We start from the raw sequence: 13,276 nt of genomic DNA on the forward strand, positions 1-13,276 counted from the left end.
CTTGCACTTACAGATGTAGCGACCAACTGTAGTTACTGACAGTGGTTTTATGAAGTGTTCCTGAGCCCACGTGGTGATATCCTCTACACACTGATGTCGCTTTTTGATGCAGTACCGCCTCAGGGATCAAAGGTCCGTACTATCATTCCTTACATGCAGTGATTTCTCCTGAACCTTTTGATGATTTTACGAACCGTAGTTGGTAAAATCCCTAAATTCCCTGCAATAGCTCGCTGAGAAAACTGTTCGACAATTTGCTTACAAATTGGTGACCCTTGCTCCATCCTTGTTTGTGAATTACTTAGAATTTCATGGAAGCCGTTTTTTTATACCCAATCATGGCACCCACCTGTTCCCAATTAGCCTGCACACCTGTGGGATGTTCCAAATAAGTGTTTGATGAGCATTCCTCAACTTAGTTAGTATTTATTGCCACTTTTCCATCTTCTTTGTCACGTGTTGCTGGCATCAAATTCTAAAGTTAATGATTATTTGCAAAAAAAAAATTTTTTATTCAGTTTTAAAATCAAATATGTTGTCTTTGTAGCATATTCAACTGAATATGGGTTGAAAATGATTTGAAAATCATTGTATTCCATTTATATTTACATCTAACACAATTTCCCCACTCGTATGGAAACGGGGTTTGTACCTTTTAGCATTAATGGTGCCTTCACAGATGTGTAAATTACCCATGCCTTGGGCACTAATGCGCCCCCCATACCATCACAGATGCTGGCTTTTGAACTTTGCGTCGATAACAGTCTGGATGGTTCGCTTCCCCTTTGGTCCGGATGACACGATGTCGAATATTTCCAAAAACAATTTGAAACGTGGACTTGAACACTTTTCCACTTTGCATCAGTCCATCTTAGATCATTTCGGACCCAGAGAAGTTGGCGACGTTTCTGGATGTTGTTGATAAATGGCTTTCGCTTTGCATAGTAAAGCTTTAACTTGCACTTACAGATGTAGCGACGAACTGTATGTAGTGACAGTGGTTTTCTGAAGTGTTCCTGAGCCCATGTGGTGATATCCCTTAGAGTTTGATGTCTGTTTTGGATACAGTGCCATGTCTGTTTTGGATACAGTACATTCTGAGGGATCGAAGGTCACAATCATTCAATGTTGGTTTCCGGTCATGCCGCTTACGTGGAGGGATTTCTCCAGATCCTCTGAACCTTTTGAAGATATTATGGACCGTAGATGTTGAAATCCCTAAATTTCTTGCAATTGCACTTTGAGAAACGTTGTTCTTAAACTGTTTGACTATTTGGTCACGCAGTTGTGGACAAAGGGGTGTACCTCGCCCCATCCTTTCTTGTGAAAGACTGAGCATTTTTTGGAAGCTGTTTTTATACCCAATCATGGCACCCACCTGTTCCCAATTAGCCTGCACACCTGTGGGATGTTCCAAATAAGTGTTTGATGAGCATTCTTCAACTTTTATCAGTATTTACTGCCACCTTTCCCAACTTCTTTGTCACGTGTTGCTGGCATCAAATTCTAACGTTAATGATTATTTGCACGAAAAAAAAAGTTTATCAGTTTGAACATCAAATATGTTGTCTTTGTAGCATATTCAACTGAATATGGGTTGAAAATGATTTGCAAATCATTGTATTCCATTTATATTTACATCTAACACTCATCCATCCATCCATTTTCTACTGCTTATTCCTTTTGGGGTCGTGGGGGGCGCTGGTGCCTATCTCAGCTACAATCAGGCGGATGGCGGGGTACACCCTGAACAAGTCGACGCCTCATCGCAGGGCCAACACAGATAGACAGACTACATTCACACACTAGGGACTGTTTAGTGTTGCCAATCAACCTATACCCAGGTGCACGTCTTTGGAGGTTGGAGGAAGCCGGAGTACCCGGAGGGAACCCACGCATTCACGGGGAGGACATGCAAACTCCACACTTAAAGATTCCTAGCCCGGGATTGAACCCCTCTGCCACCATGAAGCCCTACATCTAACACAATTTCCACACACACACATATATATATATATATATATATATATATATATATATATATAGGTGTGGGAAAAAATCACAAGACTACTTCATCTCTACAGAACTGTTTCATGAGGGGTTCCCTCAATCATCAGGAGATTTTAATGGAAGCATTCACATACAATGGTTTATATAGGGCACAGAGTGGGTGGGTACAAGCAGGCGTAGGGTGTGGTGATTGGCTCATGTGTTACCTAGGAGGTGTTTCTGTCTGTGGCGGCATGTTGAAAAGATTTCACTGCGCTTGTTGAGGGATGATAGATCTGGATGATATATAATAAACAGTTTCTCTTTTAAGCATAGGTTGCATCTTTTATTACCACTGTTGTAAGGTGTGCTGGATGCAAGAATTTGCCATGTTATCCAAGATGGCGGCGCCCGGACGGGCTGCGCTCTCGAGGAGCTGCTGCTAAAGATGGAACATTTGGCAGAAATACCGGACAATTCCACAAACTTTATGGCTGGCTCACATCGTGGTCACTCCGTGATCACGTACGACCGCCAGACACTTCTGGATGTGGACACATCGGGCCGTTTTGGACCGATAGACACTTGCGTGCTAGACTTGCTAACTAGCATGGGATTACATCGGCGGCTACATCCAGCGGCCTGTGAAGCAGGGGAGTCTAGTAGCAGTGGGGGCCGTCTACGGAGCAGACGCCAGCGGTGTGATCGGAAACGCGGATGCCGAGCGGGGCTAAAAACAAAGCAGAAGGCTAATCCCCACAGAACACCACTTTCCTCCATCCCGAAGACGGATTTAGATGGAAAATGCGCGACTACTGGTCTGGGTAAGGAGTCAGTTAAATTAGAACAAGTTGTTTCTGCTTTGAGTGTTTCAGAGTTGGACATGTGTTTTACTGAGGTGGCTAACTATGATGCGTGCAGTTTATCAAAGCAACAAACAAACAATCGGAAAATCCCCGTTACTGAGGTGGCTAACCATGATGCGTGCAGTTTATCTAAGCAACAAACAAACAATCGGAAAATCCCCGTTACTGAGGTGGCTAACCATGATGCGTGCAGTTTATCAAAGCAACAAACAAACAATCGGAAAATCCCCGTTACTGAGGTGGCTAACCATGATGCGTGCAGTTTATCAAAGCAACAATCAAACAATCGGAAAATTCCTGTCGTATCAATTCCTAGATATGGTCGTAACTATACTAAATGCACTGGGCATAATAAACACAACATTATTAATATTGCTACTACGGATAATTTGATCAAAAACTCCCTAAAACAGCCCACTACCTATAATGTAGGTTTTTTAAACATAAGATCATTGTCTCCCAAAACGTTGTTAGTTAATGATATTATCAGAGACAACAATCTTAACGTCATCGGTCTCAGCGAAACCTGGCTTAAACCAAACGACTTTTTTGCGCTAAATGAGGCATGTCCTCCTAACTTTACACATGCGCATATTGCCCGTCCGCTCAAAAGGGGTGGGGGGGTTGCACTAATATACAACGAAAACTTTAACCTTAGTCCTAACATAAATAATAAATATAAATCGTTTGAGGTGCTTACTATGAGGTCTGTCACACCGCTGCCTCTACACCTGGCTGTTATCTACCGCCCCCCAGGGCCCTATTCGGACTTTATTAATGAATTCTCAGAGTTCGTTGCTGATCTAGTGACACACGCCGATAATATAATCATAATGGGGGACTTTAATATCCATATGAATACCCCATCGGACCCACCGTGCGTAGCGCTCCAGACTGTAATTGATAGCTGTGGTCTCACACAAATAATAAATGAACCCACGCATCGCAACGGTAATACGATAGACCTAGTGCTTGTCAGGGGCATCACCGTTTCCAAAGTTACGATACTCCCGTATACTAAAGTATTGTCCGATCATTACCTTATAAAATTCGAGGTTCAGACGCATGTTCGTCAAACTAATAATAATAATAACTGCTATAGCAGCCGCAACATTAATACAGCCACAACGACAACTCTTGCGGACCTACTGCCCTCGGTAATGGCACCATTCCCAAAGTATGTGGGCTCTATTGATAACCTCACTAACAACTTTAACGACGCCCTGCGCGAAACCATTGATAACATAGCACCGCTAAAGTTAAAAAAGGCTCCAAAAAAGCGCACCCCGTGGTTTACAGAAGAAACTAGAGCTCAGAAATTATTATGCAGAAAGCTGGAACGCAAATGGCGCACGACTAAACTTGAGGTGCACCATCAAGCATGGAGTGATGGTTTAATAACTTATAAACGCATGCTTACCTTAGCTAAAGCTAAATATTACTCAAATCTCATCCACCGTAATAAAAACGATCCTAAATTTTTGTTTAGTACGGTAGCATCGCTAACCCAACAAGGGACTCCTTCCAGTAGCTTAACCCACTCAGCTGATGACTTTATGCAATTCTTTAGTAAGAAAATTGAAGTCATTAGAAAGGAGATTAAAGACAATGCGTCCCAGCTACAACGGGGTTCTATTAACACTGACACGATTGCATATACGGCGGATACTGCCCTCCAAAATAGTTTCTCTCGTTTTGAGGAAATAACATTAGAGGAATTGTTACAACGTGTTAAGGGAATAAAACAGACAACATGTTTACTTGACCCTCTTCCTGGGAAACTGATCAAGGAACTCTTTGTATTATTAGGTCCATCAGTGCTAAATATTATAAACTTATCACTCTCCTCGGGCACTGTTCCCCTAGCATTCAAAAAAGCGGTTATTCATCCTCTTCTTAAAAGACCTAACCTCGATCCTGACCTCATGGTAAATTACCGACCGGTGTCTCACCTTCCCTTTATTTCAAAAATCCTTGAAAAAATTGTTGCGGAGCAGTTAAATGAACACTTAGCGTCTAACAATCTATGTGAAACCTTTCAATCCGGTTTCAGGGCAAATCACTCGACGGAGACAGCCCTCGCAAAAATGACTAATGATCTATTGCTAACGATGGATTCTGATGCGTCATCTATGTTGCTGCTCCTCGATCTTAGCGCTGCTTTCGATACCGTCGATCATAATATTTTATTAGAACGTATCAAAACACGAATTGGTATGTCAGACTTAGCCCTGTCTTGGTTTAACTCTTATCTTACTGATAGGATGCAGTGTGTCTCCCATAACAATGTGACCTCGGACTACGTTAAGGTAACGTGTGGAGTTCCCCAGGGTTCGGTCCTTGGCCCTGCACTCTTCAGCATCTACATGCTGCCGCTAGGTGACATCATACGCAAATACGGTGTTAGCTTTCACTGTTATGCTGATGACACCCAACTCTACATGCCCCTAAAGCTGACCAACACGCCGGATTGTAGTCAGCTGGAGGCGTGTCTTAATGAAATTAAACAATGGATGTCCGCTAACTTTTTGCAACTCAACGCCAAAAAAACGGAAATGCTGATTATCGGTCCTGCTAGACACCGAACTCTATTTAATAATACAACTCTAACATTTGACAACCAAACAATTAAACAAGGCGACACGGTAAAGAATCTGGGTATTATCTTCGACCCAACTCTCTCCTTTGAGGCACACATTAAAAGCGTTACTAAAACGGCCTTCTTTCATCTCCGTAACATCGCTAAAATTCGCTCCATTCTGTCCACTAAAGACGCTGAGATCATTATCCATGCGTTTGTTACGTCTCGCCTCGACTACTGTAACGTATTATTTTCGGGTCTCCCCATGTCTAGCATTAAAAGATTACAGTTGGTACAAAATGCGGCTGCTAGACTTTTGACAAGAACAAGAAAGTTTGATCACATTACGCCTGTACTGGCTCACCTGCACTGGCTTCCTGTGCACTTAAGATGTGACTTTAAGGTTTTACTACTTACGTATAAAATACTACACGGTCTAGCTCCATCTTATCTTGCCGATTGTATTGTACCATATGTCCCGGCAAGAAATCTGCGTTCAAAGGATTCCGGCTTATTAGTGATTCCCAAAGCCCAAAAAAAGTCTGCGGGCTATAGAGCATTTTCCGTTCGGGCTCCAGTACTCTGGAATACCCTCCCGGTAACAGTTCGCGATGCCACCTCAGTAGAAGCATTTAAGTCTCACCTTAAAACTCATTTGTATACTCTAGCCTTTAAATAGACTCCCTTTTTAGACCAGTTGATCTGCCGTTTCTTTTCTTTTTCTTCTATGTCCCACTCTCCCGTGTGGAGGGGGTCCAGTCCGATCCGGTGGCCATGTACTGCTCGCCTGTGTATCGGCTGGGGACATCTCTGCGCTGCTGGTCCGCCTACGCTTGGGATGGTTTCCTGCTGGCTCCGCTCCTGTTGGCTCCGCTGTGAACGGGACTCTCGCTGCTGTGTCTTGGATCCTCTTTGGACTGGACTCCCGCGACTGTGTTGTATCCATTGTGGATTGAACTTTCACAGTATCATGTTAGACCCGCTCGACATCCATTGCTTTCCTCCTCTCTAAGGTTCTCATAGTCATCATTGTCACCGACGTCCCACTGGGTCATTATTGTCACCAATGTCCCACTGGGTGTGAGTTTTCCTTGCCCTTATGTGGGCCTACCGAGGATGTCGTGGTGGTTTGTGCAGCCCTTTGAGACACTAGTGATTTAGGGCTATATAAGTAAACATTGATTGATTGATTGATATTGAATATTCAACATTATTGTCTTTGAGGTTCCAAATGTGTTTGCTGAGTTCTGTAGAATTCCGCAAAGTCTGGTTACTAAAGGAGGCGTTGTGATTATTCCATCTTGTTTTGAACGCTCCTTCGGTTAATCCTACGTACGTGTCGGATGTGTTAATGTCCTTGCGTGTTACCTTTGCTTGGTAAACGACTGATGTCTGTAAGCACCTTCCGTTGAGAGGGCAATCAGGTTTCTTGCGACAGTTACATTCATTATTGGTTTCAGAGTCGTTTAGTCTGGGGGTAGGCAGTCCTTTTGCAATTGCTTTGTTGTGGTTTGAAATGGTTTGTTGCATGTTATTCATACAGCTGTAGCTCAATTTAATGTTGTTCTTGTTGAATATTTTTCTTAGGGTGTTGCCTTTGGGGAAGTTTTTGTCGATCAGAGTGAGGAACTTGCGGCCGATGTTGGTTGAGACGTCTTTGCTGAATGGCGGATTGTACCAGATGATGTTGTTTCGTTTTCTGCTCTTTTTTGGTTGGTTTCCTGGAGTGGGTTCATATGTGAGGGTGAAGTTGTATCCGCTTTCATCAAGTGCTTTCTGGTACGGGGGGGGGTTGCTTGGTCGAATTCAGCTTTGCTAGATGACCAACCCCCCCGTGTGTATACATTAAAACATTTTTCTTCATACTGCATTAATATATGCTACTTTTAAACTTTCATGCAGAGAGGGAAATCACAACTAAGTCAATTGACCAAAACTGTATTTATTAAAAACTCTACCTTCTCTCCCGGGTGACTTTTTAAATGAAAGAACAAATTAATAGTTCTAGCTGCTACCTTTTTGTAGTAACACTCCTGCTGCATACTTTGCTTATTGCTGTTGTCTGCTGAATATCTTCCCACTTGATGCCAAACCACCGCCTGAGGATGGATACCCTGCTCTTTATTTTGGGCATTTATTGTTCTTCCTCCATTTGTGATCAGTTTCGCACCTTCTCTCTCTTGTATTGTCACAAGCTCTGCTCCGCTCTGCTTGTACGACCTGCCTCAGCTAACGTTAGCCATGCTGCTACCTCTCTGGTCGGTGAGAGCATATGACGCTAGATGCGCATCAGTATCAGAATCAGAATCAGCTTTATTGTCATTACGCAGGGTAACGAGATTGAGGCCATTCCATACAGTGCGATGTGTGCAAGCAAGAAAACAAGGTGTAAATATATAAATAAGAAAAAATATAGAAGTGATAAAAAGTATAGAAGTGATAAAAAAATATAGAAGTGTTTTTTTACAAATGTCCACTATACAGTGGGTGAAATTAATATATACATGAATATCTACATGAAAAAACAGGGTGGTTGGTGGAATGGGTTATTGCACCGAAGAGAAGGCAGTTATGAGGGTCAATGGAGCAGTCCGTTCAGGGTGGTTATGGCCCTGGGGAAGAAGCTGTTCTTTAGCCTGTTTGTCTTGGTTTTAGTGCACCTGTAGCGCTTCCCAGAGGGCAGCAGGTGGAACAGGTCAGAGCCAGGGTGAGTGCTGTCCTTGATGATGGCACTGGCTCTGTTGAGGCAGCGGGAGGTGTAGATGTCCATCAGAGAGGGGAGAGGGGGGCCGATGATCTTCTGAATGAATAAATAAAATAAAAAATAAAAAATAAATATATATATGTATATATATTAGAGCTGGGCGATATATCGCAGATTTGTCTCTGTGCGAAATAGAAAATGAAATATATATATATATATATATATATATATATATATATGTGTGTATATATATGTGTATATATATGTGTATATATATATACCGTATTGCCATGAATAGCCGCCGGAGCGCTAATTAATTTAAAACCTCTTCTCACTCCTGCGCTTATTCAGGCGCTAATAATTTTAAAACCTCTTCTCACCCCTGCGCTTACCAATGGCCTGCAGTAAAAAATTGAGTGTGATTAGAAAAAATTTTTTATAAAAAAATTTTCTGCGGCCGCGCCCGGTGGTTGGGGACCACTGCTCTACAACATGTCATCACGACCGTCTTTACACAACGCTATCAGCGTGCCGCCCGGACGCATGCATTTCGCTGCTTCTCATATGAGATTGCAACGCATACTTGCTCAACAGCCATACCTTTTACACTGATGGTTGTGATATAAACAACTTTAACACTTTTACTAATATGTGCCACACTCTGTGAACCCACACCAAACACATTTCTGGAGAACATCGGCTCTGTAACACATAAACGCAACATAAGAATTACCCACAATGCCATCCATCCATGACTCTTGGCTATATTATACACGCGCACCCAACCCCGCCCACCTCAACCGACGCACGAAGAGGGGGGCGGGGTTTGGTGCTAGTGGGGTGTATAATATAGCCAAGAGTCATGGATGCATGGCATTGTGGGTAATTATTCTGTTGCATTTATAATGTGTTACAGAGCTGATGTTCTCCCGAAATGTGTTTGGTGTGGGTTCACAGAGTGTGGCACATATTAGTAAGAGTGTTAAAGTTGTTTTATATCACAACCATCAGTGTGATCTGTATGACTGCGTATTACAATGTGTAAACCTCTGGTTTATTTAGTTGTTTGTTTAGTTGTTACAATGTGTAAACTTCTGGTTTACATATTGTAACAACTAAAAAAACCTCCCCCACCATTTTGAAAATGACGACAGGTGAAGCGTCACTCGTGACGTCTTGAATTTGACCCGGCGGTAAAAGTAAGCATGTGCTAATAAATGGGGAGCGAGTTTGACCCGGCAGTAATCCAAGGCAGGCGCATATTACATGCCTGGCGGCTATTCAAGGAAAAACGGTATATATAAACACAAATACTGTCATTGATGGTTCAACAATGACACTTTCAACAGGACTTTTGTCACAAATGTGTCACTTTTAAGTCATTTTAGGGTAACTAAAACAATGCTGACTTGCCTTTCAGGTGCAGTCTGACCCCCAACTTTCCTCAATCAATGGCTCAAACTGGACTATTCTTGTTGCTGACAAGACGGTTATCCTCTTCGACCAGAACTGTCAGACAATACTGCTGCTGCTTCACTTTGGTAGGTGACAAAATGCCATTTTCATCGCCATATTCACCTTGCTGTGATATCAAATCGTCTGGTTTCTTTTCTCCAGAAACTGATGTTGACGCCATTGACGTGTGCCTGGAAGGACAGTTTGTGGTGGTGTGCGAAAGAAATGGGAACTTCCATTTGATCTTTGTTCCACAGAAGAGAATTCTCTTCACCAAAGTATGAGTTCATTCAGGTCACGTGTATCTTTACTGTACATCAATGCTCTTTTTAAATATGTACAGATAAGTATGACTGTATGTTGTGATTCCAGACATTGGTAGCCAATGCCAGCAGTGGGGTGATGAAAACATATCATTCTCTCATCACCGAGGAAGACACGGCGTCACAAGGTGAACTCTGACCGTGAATGTCTTATTGCATCATTTCTGCTCCACACGTGCAAAGTGTCATTTTTTTCCCCCCCTTATAGGATTGTACCACGTGTTTCTTGTCACGAACGATGGCTTCTTTCATATTACGAACCTTTATCTGGCAAAGATCAAAACAGGTATGCAACAATACAACACTCCAATACAACTTAGAGCCTTTTTATTAACGCTGTTTTTTTCTTTTTGTCCCAGCCAATGAAAGTATGGATATTTCCGCTTTGAAAAACGTAAGTTAAAAAAATAAATAAAAGTACATGTACAAATGCTGTAATTATAGCCTGGAAGTTTGTTGAAACTGCACAGAGGATAATTACAAGCAGGTAATAATTAGCGAGAGACCGTTATATCTGAAATGTGAAAATTCCTTACACTATTTATGTGTGTGTGTGTGTGTGCGTGCATGCGTATTTGTATGTACAAAAACTTGGCAACTAATTCAAAATGTTGGTGTTACAAACCCCGTTTCCATATGAGTTGGGAAATTGTGTTAAATGTTAATATTAACGGAATGCAATGATTTGCAAATCCTTTTCAACCCATATTCAATTGAATGCACTACAAAGACAAGATATTTGATGTTCAAACTCATAAACTTTATTTATTTTTTTGCAAATAACTTAGAATTTCATGGCTGCAACACATGCCAAAGTAGTTGGGAAAGGGCATGTTCACCACTGTGTTACATCACTTTTTCTTTTAACAACACTCAATAACTGTTTGGAAAGTGAGGAAACTAATTGTTGAAGCTTTGAAAGTGGAATTTTTTCCCATTCTTGTTTTATGTAGAGCATTGTGTCAAACTCAAATACAGAGTGGGCCATAATGTAAAACTGAACAAAGCCGCGGGCCAAGATTGAACAAATTAACCTTTTAATAGGTACCCAAACAAGTTTTGCATTGAATATTGAACAAGCAAGGCTTATATAATTTTATAATGACATGTAAAATCGAGTTTTAAATAATAATATTAATAATAAAAATATCAATGGCATATCAAATAACATTTAAATAAAAATGGAATGACTCTTTTCTATTTGCAGCCTTCTGAGATAAATATCAAAATCTTTGTCCACAGGCTAATAATTCATGTCAAAATAAAATAATAATGAATGAATGAAACATTCAAGCCTTGAAGTAGCAAGAGAAAGTGCATAAATAAAACGTTAATTATTGCTCAGTTTGCTACACTGATTTGCTTCAACACTGAATATGGAACAAGCAACGCTTATATAACTTAATAGTGCAAAATTAACTTTCAAAAAACAATCGAAAAAAACATCAATGGTATATTAAATAAATGTTAAATAAAACATTGAACGCCTCTTTTCTATTTGCAGCCTTCTGAGGTAAATATCAAAATTAAATTTTTTCACAGGCTAATAAATTTGAAAATAAAATATTGAATAAATCAACCATTCAGGCCTTTTTACTGCTCAATTTGCGACCCACTAATCTAATCTGATGTGCCCTGGCATCTTTTCTTGGATGCTAGTTTATTAATGTCGGGGCTCAGGCTTTGAGCTGAGGCAACCAGAGGTAGGCGGGGTTTGGTGGTAGCGGGGGGTGTATATTGTAGCGTCCCGGAAGAGTTAGTGCTGCAAAGGATTCTGGGTATTTGTTCTGATGTGTTTATGTTGTGTTACAGTGGGGATGTTCTCCCGGAATGTGTTTTTCCTTCTTGTTTGGTGTGGGTTCACAGTGTGGCACATATTTGTAACAATGGTAAAGTTGTTTATACGGCCACCCTCAGTGTGACCTGTATGGCTGTTGACCAAGTATGCCTTGCATTCACTTGTGTGTGTGTGTGTGTAAAAAACGCATTTATTGTGTGACTGGGCCAGCACGCTGTTCTATGTCTTAAAAGTGGACGTCAAAGGTACGCCACCAATATTGTTGTCCGGGTGGAAATTGGGAGAAATTCGGGAACATGATTGCCCCCTGGAGTTGTGCGGGAGGACCACTGAAATCTGGTAGTCTTCCGGGAAAATCAGGAGGGTTGGCAAGTATGAGTATTAGCAGTGAACGCGGCTGTATAATACCGGCGGGCCAGCTCTAATGTTAATTTGATAATGCCTCAAGGGCCAAATTAAATTACACGGCGGGCCAGAGTTTGACACCAATGATGTAGAGCGTCAGTCGTTCAACAGTCCGGGGTCTCCCCTGTCGTATTTTACGCTTCATAATGCGCCACACATTTTCGATGGGAGACAGGTGTGGACTGCAGGCAGGCCAGGAAAGTACCCGCACTCTGGCATCAAATTCTAAAGTTAATGATTATTTGCAACAAAAAAAAAATATATTTATCAGTTTTAACATCAAATATGCTGTCTTTGTAGCATATTAAATTGAATATGGGTTGAAAATGGGCTTCACGGTGGCAGAGGGGTTAGTGCGTCCGCCTCACAATACGAAGGTCCTGCAGTCCTGGGTTCAAATTCAGGCTCGGGATCTTTCTGTGTGGAGTTTGCATGTCCTCCCCGTGAATGCGTGGGTTCCCTCCGGGTACTCTGGCTTCCTCCCACTTCCAAAGACATGCACCTGGGGATAGGTTGATTGGCAACACTAAATTGGCCCTAGTGTGTGAATGTGAGTGTGAATGTTGTCTGTCTATCTGTGTTGGCCCTGCGATGAGGTGGCGACTTGTCCAGGGTGTACCCCGCCTTCCGCCCGATTGTAGCTGAGATAGGCGCCAGCGCCCCTTGCGACCCCAAAAGGGAATAAGCGGTAGAAAATGGATGGATGGATGGGTTGAAAATGACTTGCAAGTCATTGTATTCCGTTTATATTTACATTTAACACAATTTCCTAACTCATATGGAAACGGGGTTTGTAATTATAGTATATTTAACGACTTGAAAAAACTTTTTTTGCTACTTTTTCTTGATGCAGCTTCAGAGTGTCATCAAGATAGACTTTTGCTCCACTGAGGAATACCACAACGACGGCTGCAGCACAGCAGTGACGTTCGGTCTGGGCAATGAAATTCATTTGTTGATTGGGGTCAGTACCCTTTTACACAACACAAGTTCTATAAAGTAAACAGGGACTATGGTCCCTGTGTGTGTATGTATGTATGTATATATATATATATATATATATTTTTTTTTTAAATATTTATATACATATATATATATATATATATATATATATATATATATATATATATATATATATATATATATATATATATA

The 13,276-nt window shown here is 41.5% G+C and overlaps 1 protein-coding gene across 2 annotated transcripts in view; it reads left to right on the forward strand.

Annotated features, from left to right (window-relative positions):
• kntc1 (kinetochore associated 1) overlaps positions 1-13,276 on the forward strand; it is a 119,975-nt gene that overhangs the window by 7,383 nt on the left and 99,316 nt on the right. For both annotated transcript variants that reach the window (XM_061902424.1, XM_061902416.1), the window contains exons 2-7: positions 9,561-9,681; positions 9,758-9,873; positions 9,968-10,046; positions 10,127-10,204; positions 10,278-10,312; positions 12,975-13,085. In XM_061902424.1, the coding sequence (XP_061758408.1) occupies positions 9,561-9,681; positions 9,758-9,873; positions 9,968-10,046; positions 10,127-10,204; positions 10,278-10,312; positions 12,975-13,085 (540 nt within the window). The remainder of the gene's footprint in view (positions 1-9,560; positions 9,682-9,757; positions 9,874-9,967; positions 10,047-10,126; positions 10,205-10,277; positions 10,313-12,974; positions 13,086-13,276) is intronic.

The sequence above is a fragment of the Nerophis ophidion genome, linkage group LG01 (assembly GCF_033978795.1).
Source record: "Nerophis ophidion isolate RoL-2023_Sa linkage group LG01, RoL_Noph_v1.0, whole genome shotgun sequence".
In the NCBI taxonomy this organism is placed as follows: Eukaryota; Metazoa; Chordata; class Actinopteri; order Syngnathiformes; family Syngnathidae; genus Nerophis; species Nerophis ophidion.